This window comes from Ostrinia furnacalis, unplaced genomic scaffold (assembly GCF_004193835.3).
Source record: "Ostrinia furnacalis isolate ACB-3 unplaced genomic scaffold, ASM419383v2 OfSCF3206, whole genome shotgun sequence".
Lineage (NCBI taxonomy): Eukaryota > Metazoa > Arthropoda > Insecta > Lepidoptera > Crambidae > Ostrinia > Ostrinia furnacalis.
The window spans coordinates 100524-113767 of NW_021133445.1; the positions used below are offsets into that span (position 1 = coordinate 100524).

Here is a 13244-nt window from a genome sequence, read left to right on the forward strand (position 1 = left end):
TTTACAGAATGGTTCTATTGAATAGATATTTTGCCATGCATAAGACAATCTTTTATACTCTTTAAAATGTTGAATGGAGTAAACCAAATCTTTACGACATAAAAATTACAGCCAACTTTTAACATTAAGTCGGTGTGCGGACGCGTAACGGTAATTAGAGAACAGGGTTTCATGAAATTAATTTAGACACAAATACTTAAAATAGAGGCCTATGATTTAATGCACAACTGGATAGGGTTGTTAAGTAACATATAAAAATACTTGCATGTCTATAATTTGTCATTTTTAACGATTTAACAGCCCGGACACGCAAAAACTAGCTCATCTGAGAATGGCCGATTACTCGTAAGCTCATCAAGCTTAAAAAACAGGTTAATGATTTAATTTAGTTGTAATAAGTGTTATTTTGTAACAAAAATGAAAAATCTGATGTGCTATTGACTGTAAATATAAGCTTGTATTACATTAAATCATATCGTCGCTATTTTTTGCCATCATAAAGATGTTTTGCTCTACAGATAATTGGTGTTTTTATATTCTCGGACCCGTATTCTGCAACGATTCGCAGCATCCATCAAAGCAGATGCAAGCTAACTTGTTCTCTACGTGTTAATTATAAGACGCAAATTGCCTTGTCCGGAATATTTTCGTTATTATAAAAAAATGATTTAGCTTTAAAATACGGGCTAATGTCTCACTCGTCGTTTAACTAATTTATGTCCTCATAAGGACGTCTCGAAGTCGTCTTGTTTGAAACGGGAGGATTGTATTTTGACCTTCGCAAACCTTTTTAACGCATTTGGAGCAAAAAGTGTATTAATTATGTTGGATTAACGAAAAGTCTAGAAAGACAAATAAGTTTAAAGAAACTTGTGACGCAATAAGAGCTTTATTGAAAAATAAAATGATTTAGCAGGGCAATGTAGAGTTGCATAATACTTTAGGGATCTCCATTCGAACTGTCTTTTAAATATGATAACTTCAACCTTTTTCTTCTCCTATTGTGAGGATTATGCTTATGAAAGCTGAGCTCACAACTCTAAACTATGAGCAATTTTTTAAGATACTTTTATCTAATTAATTTAGGTACGAGTAGATAATTGTGTTTGTAAATGGGTTAATAACAGAACAGAAATAGAAGAACAAGATTAACTTTCAATATATCCAAGCCAAGATTAATCAACATTTAAAAAGTACTTAATAATACTTTATTTCTGCTTGCATTCCTGTCCATTAAAACAATCATTGTCGTGCCAGTCCAACGCGTGATCACCGTAAAAAATGTCAGCAACTTATAAGGAATCTGGTTTGATCTTCTTTATACCTGGTCCATTAACAGCAACGGCTTTTCTGGAGCCCTTTAAAAGTTGCCAGCGTAAAAAATAAAATAAAACTCTTGATACAAGCCTCAGGTCTGGATTTTTTGTTTTGAGGAAAGAGCAGCTACGAGTATTTAACTCATCAATCATAGTTAAATTATAATTCAAAGAAGATCCATGCAAAAATAATCTTGAATCAATTAACTTTGTAAATGTAAAAGGTTGTCTTAATTATAAAAACATTATCTTTGTTTTTATTTGGATCATTAAATTAAAACAGTGAAAACTCGTTTAGAATGGAAATTAACGTGTGTTATTATCTATGAAGCGCCCACACAGTACCTATTATAAACTATAGCATATTAGTAGTGTTGGAATTATCATGTATGTCTTTGTATGTAGGATTCGTCGCATAAATAACACCGGCAGCTTCATTCATTCTAACAAGAAAGCGTTTTGTGACAAGTGCCCGAATTTCTTCTTCAGCACTTCGTTCGATTCAGTTAAATGACGACCACAGCTGGACAAAAGCCTCCCCCAAGGATTTACACACTTGTTTCGGCGATAATATGTTATCCTGAAGTAATAGTAGATCCTGAGGTGCCATGAAAAAGGTCTGAATAGGTATTAATAACATCTGACTTTTTTTAATTTTTCACTAAATTTTTATATGGGGTTTTCTGCCTCCTTTGCTGTCCCCTTGGTACTAACTTACCTTAAACATCTTTTTCTGTTTAGACATAATGTAAATTTTATTTCTAGTAGTAAACCACACTTTCTAGAATTGTATTACCTACATTATGCATAGAAGATACTTATGTGGGAGAAAGTGGGCGTAAATTGCAGAGAAAGGAATATTTGCGCGTCCTTTGTGCTAAGCGATTGATAATAACGGGACAGACAAGCCAACTGGCTACTGTCGCCCACGTGTGTTTTACATGTCTAGTACATCAGATTTAGGTTGACAAGACACAATAAAAGACTAGGCGCAGACCACCGATTTTTAGTTGGCCGATAGTTGGGCCCGATTTTAATTTGTATGAAGAATCGGCCAAATCGAATCGGCGTAATGTGCGCATACCATACATGCGATACGATACAACAAGGTAAGCGAAATATCGCTTGATTTTATTTTTCTAAGGTGTGTGAAGAAGGGATCGCTTGCTAAATTCCTAAAAAGGAAAAGTACAGTTTAAAGTCTTATCACTAGAAAACAATCTCTACTTGAGGTTTTCCTAGATGCAGAAAAAATTACTGAATTACTCTCGCAAAAAAACAATAATCTGAATTCAATTTATAAAATAAAATATAACTCGAGTACCAAACTTTTAAAAATAAGTAGTTAACTGTTGTAAGTTGCATTCCAAAACTATTTTCACAAAATAAAATATCCCTTTTTATACCATGTCTCAAAAATGGCTTGCTCTATCATTTGTAATAATTACTTTCATACCAGCCTTTTTTGTGTCTTGTAAATACTTTGATTTATTTTTTGTGCTGTACGAAGAGTAGGTAACTAGGTAGTCTCCTCCCATGCTTGGAGTTGGAAGTGATAAGAAGCTAGCGCTCAGCTATTTAACGGTCTGCCTTCTTAGATGCTTCTTCACCTTACTAACCTACATTTTCAGATTTGAGACTAGGCTCCTTACCCAGTGTAACGTTTTTAACTGTTTCTAATAGTATGTTAAGTGAACCAGAATCTTACTACGTGCTATAATAATAAGGTAACTGATTTTTAAAAAGACAATACTTTTTATCCCTTACTTAGTAGGTACCATTGGACAACGCTACAATTTTCTCGCTGGGCCTGGGACTGGAGGACACTGGAAATCGAAACAAACGAATTCAGTTTCGTTGTCCTCCAGGTGAACATTAGGAATAGACGACTGTTACTGTCATGTTATAATGAGGGCCAAAAAAACAAAGGAATTTTCCTTCTTTCGTTTATTCCAAGACTTCCATCGGCTTCACGCCTAGATGCTGCGCCACTCGCGCGTACATATCGATCATGTTCCGGGCGTACGAGATTGTTCCTTTCTTCTTGGTTTGTTCCGCGTTGGCGCGTTCCTTGTCTCCAGGCGCTAGCACTGGCAGGGATGGGTCCATCTAGAAAAAAAATATTACTATAAAAAAATTAACAAAAGTCTACAAAATCTAGTTTGGGTCTTAGCGGTAAGCCGTGTGAAGACTAACGTGTTAAAGGCCCGCTATACTTGCACTTAAAACTTCATAAGTTCACTAGGGTTTCCAACTCTAAATAAAATCAAAAGTGGTGAGATTGATTCCCAGTCACCCAAAAAAAACCTTAAGATTTGAAAAGTTGTTTTCCCGAACCAAAAGCGTGTTCGCAGGTAAATAAAGCATTGCATTGATGTAAAACTCGGATAAATAAATTTTCCCGCGCGTGTAAACACAGCCTTGTCGTCATAGCGATGATTTTCGTCACTGGAAAATAAATCTTGCCCAGATATTCTTGAGGCATATTTTTATGATACCGGTTCTAAGCTTCTCCAGTGTTGCAGTCCCGCTGCTATACGTTCGCCGAAGCCAGGGGCGAACTGTCCCGGGTCGATGGCCATGAAGCACTGTCCCAAGTTAGGTGCGCTGGCAGCACCTTCGATGCTCCACGGACCGTTCTGGTACGACATGTTGGCACCTGCAAGTTTAGTACATGCAACAATTTTACGTCATGGGAGTTTGCTGTTGCTAATTGAAAGAAAGAAAGAAGATTACACAAGAAAGAACAGTAGCACCTAATAATATGTTGTTACAAATATTAAGAAAGAAAAAACAAAAGTGTATCTTTGCAGTGCCACTTTCTCGCAATAGCGATGCCCATTGCAATGGGACCCACCTCAGCATTAAGAAAGAAAGAAAGAAAGAAAGAAAGAAAATATTTTATTTGGCCCAACATATTAAATTATTACAGTATACAGTTTACAATACTTGCACATTTGTGGACATTATGCCGTTTTTCAGTGTGTGTGGTGCAAGAAAATGATATGATAGGTAAACTAATGTTATACTAAGCTAACCAGAAAGTCCACCGCATAGTACTTCGATAGCCGCAGACAGGCCATATCCCTTGTACCCGCTAGTTGCTTCCATACCGCCGAGGGGCATTAGGCGATAAGTGTCGAAGGCCTGTGGAAAATTGAAGAAAATGCCTTTACATTAATCTTTTGGACTCTACCAGCGCACCTAGATAATCATATGGCACATATCTTATGTAAGTACTACTAGTTACCATATACAAGTTTTGAATCTTGTTTTAGCTTTGATTGGCGTCTATTTTATGCTATAAAAGAAATACTGAATATTTACCAACTGTGCATCTGTGGTTGGTTTCCCGTCCGGACCGTAAGCCCACCCCTCTGGTATTGGTTCTCCCTTGTGAATTTGGACTTCTATCTGAAATTAAGACTTATTGTGAGCGAAGATTTCTTCTTCTTTCTTTAAACTTTTTTCAGCATCTTCTCATGCACGTTAAGTAAAATAAACAAATAATTTATAAATTGTTTCATACCTTCCCCAAAGCCACTGCTGTGCTTGCCATGTCCACTCCTAATGAATCACCGTTTGCTGCGGGCGCAAAAAACGCTATGGGGTTTGTTCCCATAGCTGCCTTTGAAAAAAAAAGAAGATAAATACACACACTTAGGAGAAAAATTCTGAAAAGCCAATATCATCATCATCGTCATCATTTCAGCCACAGGACTTCCACTGCTGTGACTTCCACATCGCACGGTTGGTAGCGGCCTGCATCCAGCGCATTCCTGCTACCTTTATCAGGTCGTCGCCAATATCATTGTTTTGCAAAAGGTACATTATTATATGCTCTACTTAGCTTTCATAGCCTTATTTGATTAAACTTAACATTAATGATTTGTAATAATTGCGTATTACATACAGAAATGTAAAAGCCTTACATCTTTAGCCCTGGTTGGCACCATAACTGGCGAAGAATTCGTGAAGGCCAGTCCAATGAGGCCCTGCCGCTCTGCCTTCAGCGCCCAATAGCCTGCCATCCCGAAATGTGTGCAACCTACAATGAACATAAATAAAAAAACTCATTTATTTTTGCAAATAGGCTTTTAAAAAGCACTTTTACACGTCCCAGTATTAACCCTACCACTGCTTCGGGACAATAAATGGGCCGCTGCTGAGAAGAAGCAGCGCAAGAAACTCAATCACTATTGTCAGCCACTTTTCAAGGGTTTACAGTCTTTAAAGTTATTAAAATATACATAGTCATAAGTATTGATGCGAGCTAGGCAGTTAAACATTCCAAACATTTTTATATTAATAGGTAATCAATGATTTATATAAGAAACATAAAAGAAACACACAATGTACCTAATAAGGGTTCCAGTATAAAAAAGGTCACTAGTTATCAATAAATAAGTCATCAGTCATCATTCGTCATCATCATTGGTCATAGTTTCTTCTGCAGGAGCACGCCCTCCAAAATTAAATGGAAGATTTGGTGGACACACCGGTCAGACAGCAAACAAAAGCATTTTGCTCTTATTTTTAACTAAGTCGAATAAGTCACCTTTCTCACTTAGAAACAATAAATACCTATGTGTTTTTCTTATCTGGCGGATATTTATTCTTAGTCTTTATTTAACAACATTGTCAGTTACAGTAAATGTAACTAATTATCTCAAGTTTGTTATTGATACATTGCGGTTATTACGTTGTATTCTCATTATAAGCGTACAGGCCCTGACAATTTTAAATTTATGAAAAAATATTTCTATAATACAGTTTCTATAGTTCCTAGGTCTCAGGGAGCTTCTTGGCACGGCTTCGTAGACCAAAACGACCGCGGAGGATGTCTTGATCGTTGGTAATATACTTACTACGATTAAAAAAGTATGCATAAAGTTCAGTTACAAAGACTGAAAAAATTTCAGGTACTTGCCTTTGGCAGACGACTCCAACGCCGGATTCCCTCGCCTTCTTGATGGCCTGGTGCATGCAGAACAATAAGCAGTTTTACCTTGGAGTTAGGAGTATGTACCTACAGCTTGAAATAAGGAGAAAAGGGAGGTCAAGGGTGGGAGGAAAAGAAAGTACTTGCCTTTAGCAGAGACGACTCCAACACCGGATTCCCTCGCCTTCTTAATGGTCAGGTCCATGCAGAACAATAAGCAGTTATACCTTGGAGTTGGGAGTATGTAGGTACAGTTTAAACCAAGAACAAAAGATTTGAACACTTGCCTTTGGCAGAGACGACTCCAACACCGGATTCCCTCGCCTTCTTGATGGCCAGGTCCATGCAGAAGTTGCCCACGGTGGCTCCCAGGCCGCTCCCGCCGTCCACCCACGCTGTGGCGGCAGCTTCCTTCAATATCGTTGGCTTGGCGTTGGCGTTCACGGCGCCTTTCTTGATGTCGTTTATGTAGAAAACTAAAAAGTTTTAAATAATTAATATGCCAAGTTTGTAAGTTTGTCCCGATAAAAACTTTAAAACGTCTTTATCTCGTTAATTGCTGAGCAAGAGAGATATTTCAGAACTTCGAGTGTATTTCAGATAATGTACCTATTAAACACCCAACAAGTATAGGTCAAATTTGTCGCAAGGGAACTAAACTGTCAACAAAAAACAGTAAGGTTTGAAGTGAATAAGGACCGATTTCCTTCCTTTCCCAATTCCCATTAACTTACACTCTTCCCAAGTAGCAATTGGTATTAAGGGCAAAATCTTACTTGTCTTAACTCTATCTAAATTTACACTTAAGCTAAAACCAAATAAACTTAGAATAGAGATTTTTTTCTTTAAGACTTTATATTCTTCATCGAGCGCTACTTAAGCAAATTAAGAATACCCAAAACCAAGTTAGGAATTCTTTAGATAATTTGGTCTTAAGTTATTCTTAGCTTAAGTTAAAAAAAAACCTCTTTTACTAAATTAAGATTTTTTGTATGCTCACTTAATACTAAATAGTATAGATGAAGTAATATTTAACTGTTGCAAAGTAAATAAAGTATTCGTAGATTTACTCAGGACTTTTTAAAGACCATTGTCCTAGAAATAGTTTTCTGAAGATTAAGTTAATTACTTTTTTACTAGAATTATTACATTTTGAGAAAAAATACACTTAACAGGACGATTTCGATAAAACAGGATCACGCCTATTAATTCAAGGTAATGCACGCCCGCCGCGGCCAACTGCATGCGCAGCTTATTGTATTAATTTTTGATACAAAATGCGTGCGGTCGCTCGCGAACTAAATTATGCTATTATCTCTCAACTCAAAATATGATTAAAATATTGTAGAATATTGTCTAAAATATTTTCTAAATTGTATGGTAAAGTTGGGTACAACATGATATTATACAATTTAACTAACTAGGTGACAGTAGGTACTTTAAAAAAATCTTAATATAATAATAATTACCAAAAAATGTTTCTAATAATTTATATAAATTATTAGAAACACTGTGTGTTAAAAACACAATTATAAATTGTTAAAAGTTCCATAAAAACAATTAAATAAAAACTTTTTACAATAAAATACGTCATGTGTGTGTAATTAACACGGCAAAAATCATATGGCTGATATTCAATGAATTGTTGTGTTGCAATTACAGAGTTCAAAGAATACTTTACGAAATATGAGGGTGGTGCAATTTATCCGCCAGTATAATATACCGAACTTTCCCCTTTATGTTATAACAAAACTAGAAACGTAGAAACCAATTAGTCCTATTACAACCATTTTCGACTTCCACACCGTCAAAGTCGAGGGAAAAATCATGTAATTAATAAATAAGTTAGTAAATGAATTGTTCTCTAATGTATAGCAGCACCAATAATTTAGCAAGACTATTACAGAATGAAAACTATCTAGTTTTAACTAAATAAAACTAAAGATCTACTTGATACCACATGCACTTAAGTAATGCTTCATCAAGTGAATTTTAAGTGTAAGTTAAATCTAATTTTTCTAAACTAATACTATGTAAAGTACAACTTGACTCAACTCTTTCTTTACTAAACTTACAAATTCAAAATCTTCTGTATTCTTGCTACATTTAGACAAATTAGAATTACCGCCATTATGAGCTATGTGTAACAAAAAATAAATCAGAAATTAACCAATAATATCATAACAAGACGACATTTAAATTAAAGTACGTCTTTGTTACACTTTTTCTAGTTGTATAAATGTCTAAGAACGTTTGCATAAAATAAAATATTATTTTATAACCTCAAAGTTTTCTTTATACAATACAATTTCGTAATATTTTATTGATCTTATTAGGTTTTTTTCAAGGCCCTCTTGTTTTATAACATTATCCATTGATTTTACACGAGAAACCACACTGCGTTTTATATTTCTTATGCAAAAATGTCATTTTAGGTCTTTTCTAGACATAAATAAATTAGTTATTAAAATAATTTCATCGCCATTTTCATTAACCTTTATCTAAAGTTGATATAGTGTTAAAGATCACATTGTTTTCTAAATTAAGTTCCTCTTTAATAAAAAGTGTCTTACATAGTTCTACATGAAGTTAAATAAACCTTAGCTGTAAAAATAATTATCAGTCTTAAATAAGTATTCAAGATATCTTCAACTCTATTTCCTTGTCTACAGTCATACTATAAGATATATTATAGTACTTGTTTAGAAATTCTTAAAACTACACTCTTAATTAGGGTTTAAGTCTGCCTTAAGCGTTGTCTTAACTCTGTCTCAGTGATCTCCAAAGGATTGTGCCCTTTTTTGCTTACCATTGTCTTGGGGCATAACTTCAAGATTTCTTGAGTGCGACTATTGTCTTGGCCAAGACAACGGCTGGAATTAGGCTATTAGTCTTCAAGATATCTTCAATGCCTTATGAAGATAATCTGTTGCTACTTGGGTTCCTAGACTAACCACCACCCGTGACAGTTTCAGATTCGAAATTGCTTCACGGAGCTATGTGACTTCAACAAAAAACACTAAAGCGAAGCGATTTCGAAATTAACCTTTAACCGACGACGTGATTTTTTTGTCACGCCGTCTGCGACGTGCGGTCTGTGGGACCGCTCCTACTGTTTACTCAAAAAGTAATCATTTTTTGTATAAAAGTATATTGGTTTTATATTTTTTGAGAACATTATAGTATTACAAATAAACATACGTATAATTTGTGAGGAATCAATGTATATTATTTATTTAAATATGGCTAAAACTTTTTTGACCCTTAATTTCATTGAAATTACACTAGAGCTCAATAATACCTGTATAACTTGTAAATTTTAATCAAAGCAAGAAAAACTATACTCCTTCCTAAATATAGTGAACATAATTTATGAAATAAAAATAAATGACACGTACATTACATGCACACAAAAATTTTGACGTAGGGTAAACATTAGGCACAATCAGGACATTTTTTTTTACCGCATGCCAAGCATTTTCGGTATGCATAGGTAACACCTGTAAGATAATTTCGTTTTAAATTTAGGTGGACTAAAAGGTACGTCTTTTTTGCAGCTGGTGCAATGACATCAGGCTGATTTGGCATGTCAGAGCCTAGAATAGATGTCACAGTTTGCTTTACCACCCGTTTCGCGGATTTTTTTTACAGACTACCATCTTTTACAAAATATTATGTCCAAATATCAATATATCATTAGGAAATGTCTTTTCCTAGATTGTGGTGGCCCAGGATCCATCATTTTTACAAAAAAAGAGTCGTCTATAACAAAAACGCAAGTTTTAGTATGGTACAAAAAAGTCACGTAGTCTGCGACGTGCGGTCCCACAGACCGCTGTTGAACTTTAAATCAAATTATCTTGTCAAAACTGCGGTTATCGATGTAACCACTACCTGTAATGGTGTATGGGCAACTAAACTCGAAGGTACTGAGACGCTCGGGACACGGGAGTAAGTAGAACATTGCAATCCAGAAATTTCAAAAACCAGAGCGGTCTGTGAGACCGCACGTCGTCGGTTAAAGGTTAAAATGGTCACATAATTTAAAAATGTCTAGGGATCCAGGTCCAACTTCAGTTGCCCTACCAGCAAGCAACCCATACGATAGAAAAAACATTAATAAACTCACCTAGTCTGTTCAAGCCATGGCTAAAATGCCCTGTAGTGTCAGCATGCAGCAGCAGGGCAGCGTGGGCCTCCGCCTCCGAGGGCGGAGCGCCCGCGGCCCTCAGGGCTTCCTCCATGAACCTCTGTACCTCGTCCACACGAACCTCGGGCATCTTGACAAAGTGTCAGGCCTAGAGAAAGTGCTAGTTTTATACTTGAAATGATAAACCTTTGATAAATACAGGGTGTGCGAAAAGTAGATCAATATACTGCTGACAAAACACAAAAAGAACATTTTAAACCCAGTTTGACTCCAAAAGACAATTTTAAATACTTGCATTTAAATTTCACTATCATTTTTATCGCAGAAAATAAAACGTTTGTTGACTTAAACTTAGGTAATTACTTAAGTTAGCCTTTCTATTAGAGTACAGTAAATAAGTAAGACATTCTACTTATACTTATTAATTACTTACTTGCTGATTATTATAACTACTTATTTATTCTGTAACCCTACATAGAGTCAATCTATGAAAACAAACAATGCACTTGCTCGCTTGATACACTTTGTAGTCTTCAAAAATAAAATATTATCAGTTATCACGATATGTTTAGTTTTTGATAAGAATAGTAATGAAGTGTATATATTTATATCTCTTTAGAGTCAAGTGATAAACAAACACCCTTTGAATTCCTTCATATTATAGGACGTATACGATTTCAACCACTGACTTTGAAGGCTAGGCGAAAGTAAGAGCAGTTTCTAATAAATTATTAATAACTTTCTTAAGATTTTTCATGAGTATTTTTTTTTTATTTGATTACCAACAAGGTTACATTGTAGATTGTAGCATTCACAAGAAAAACTTACAAAAACGACACATTTGTTAAATGCAAAAATAAAGGTGAAAATAAAATAATAATGCAAAAACCATTGTACGTGTATATCCTCGAATCGGCAGTCCGACACTGAATGACTTTTTTCCAAAATTTATTAAAGTAGAGACTGTTTTTGTGTTTTCTCCAGATTGGGATTAAACAATATTTTGTGCTTTACAACTACTTACTTTAACTTTCACAAACGTCAAAAATACAAAAACACCGGTTATCGTTATAGTTTACCGTTAAAGTTTAGTGGTGCAACTCAGCTAAAGAAGACAAAAGGTTATTGGCATAAACTACGTTACATACGTTGCATAAAAAGCTATTTAAAATTAAATAAGTACCTTTTTCCCACAAGTCCACAAGAAGTATAACTTTATTATTACATCAATCACATGTGCCTGGCAGATGTGTTACAACACAACTGATTAATTTAAGATAAGTGTGGTTATTAATGCTTATCATTTACTAAGTATTTACAAATTTTGCTCTTTGTTTGGTTTCTGATTATTCTCCGAACAATCAAAATACAGCTGAATTACGGATGAAAAGATTTTCTTAGAAAATGGCTAGGCTTTTATTGTGATTAAATTACAGACAATCACCAATTTTATTGTATCAAACTGAGTTGCACCACCTAACTATAACCGTGACTGTAACGATTTTTATATGGAGTTTGACAAATTTTTAACTTTTGTCAAAGTTAAAGATGGTGCAACCCAGCCTTAGTGTTAGTAGTATGAGATGACCATGCATAATTTCGAAAAGGAACTGAAATATTGGGACACGAAGTAGCAGAATTTAATCGGAGCGCTAATCACACCCCAATACGATACAATTCCAAATATCTTTTTATGATCTGACCAGGAATCGAACCTGAATCATACCGTTAGCATATTTCACCGCGCTACTGCGTCTTCGCGCCACCAGTCCGCCATTTTCAGACATGCGCACTAAAGTATCGACCGCTAACTCAATGGGAATGGGGACGACCTTCTTCATTATGTAATTCAGCATCCATCGCAATCGTTTTATTTTTGACAGATTGTTAGCATCCATTGCTGCACCAATACTACGCGATGGAACGACTGCCTTTGTGAGCCGCTGATGGATGTGCACAAATTGTGTTAATGAAAGCGTTCGTAATAGTTGTTGAATTGAATAATTAGACTCCTGGTGCATTTGCAGGAAACTGAATGAGTGCACTTCTTGATTGAATCACTGCAGTCCAGCAGACACAATATTAGGAGACAGTAGGTACTGTACGTGTGTGACTTACGCCTTAAATTCGTCTTTCGCAAATGTTTGATAGTCGGTTAAATTCGTGATGCAATAAATATTAACCTTTTTCTCTTAAAACAACTGATTGATAGATTTGTCCACCCACAAGGTGGACCGACGACCTCATAAAGGTAGCGGGAAGGCGCTGGATGCAGGCCGCCACCAACCGGCCATTGTGGAAATCATTGGGGGAGGCCTATGTTCAGCAGTGGACGTCCTATGGCTGAAATTATTTTGATGATGATGATAGACTGACAGTTTGACCTTTGACACTAAACCTAGTTGTAGGGAACAGATAATCAGAAGGAATATAATAAAATTGGAATGGCACACTTTAGGCGATCCTATCCCTAGGATGTTATCTCTTCCAAGCAACCCTTGAAGGGAGAGACCGTTTAAAATAGACAGTTAAAAATACACCCAGAATAAGATAAAGATTCTCCATGGATCTTAATTCACATTAGTAAACTATGGAGCGTACTAATCCTTACAAGTCATAGTCATAAGCTAAAAACACTAAAATCAACCGCATTTATCTTTCATAGACCGGCTCGAGCAATATCGCTCATTTATTTACTTATCTGCAGCTGCTATTAAAAACTCAATTAAAACTATTTACCTAACAGTTGCTAGGCTAACCTTACATTATCCGTTATCGGTCAAAATTCGTATTTATACAAACAAGTTACAGAAACTAGAGTCATAGCTCTTTTGCC

At 35.5% G+C, this 13244-nt stretch overlaps 1 protein-coding gene across 1 annotated transcript; it reads right to left on the reverse strand.

Annotated features, from left to right (window-relative positions):
- Positions 1-3166: 3166 nt before the first annotated feature.
- Positions 3167-11679, reverse strand: LOC114357513 ((2R)-3-sulfolactate dehydrogenase (NADP(+))). Its single transcript, XM_028311148.1, has 9 exons — positions 11592-11679; positions 10388-10556; positions 6546-6734; positions 5249-5364; positions 4846-4944; positions 4644-4730; positions 4355-4463; positions 3815-3975; positions 3167-3425 (listed from the first exon to the last, which is right to left on the reverse strand). The coding sequence occupies exons 2-9, from the start codon at positions 10536-10538 to the stop codon at positions 3264-3266; spliced, it is 1074 nt and encodes a 357-aa protein (XP_028166949.1). The 5' UTR covers positions 10539-10556; positions 11592-11679; the 3' UTR covers positions 3167-3263.
- Between the last annotated feature and the right edge of the window lie 1565 nt (positions 11680-13244).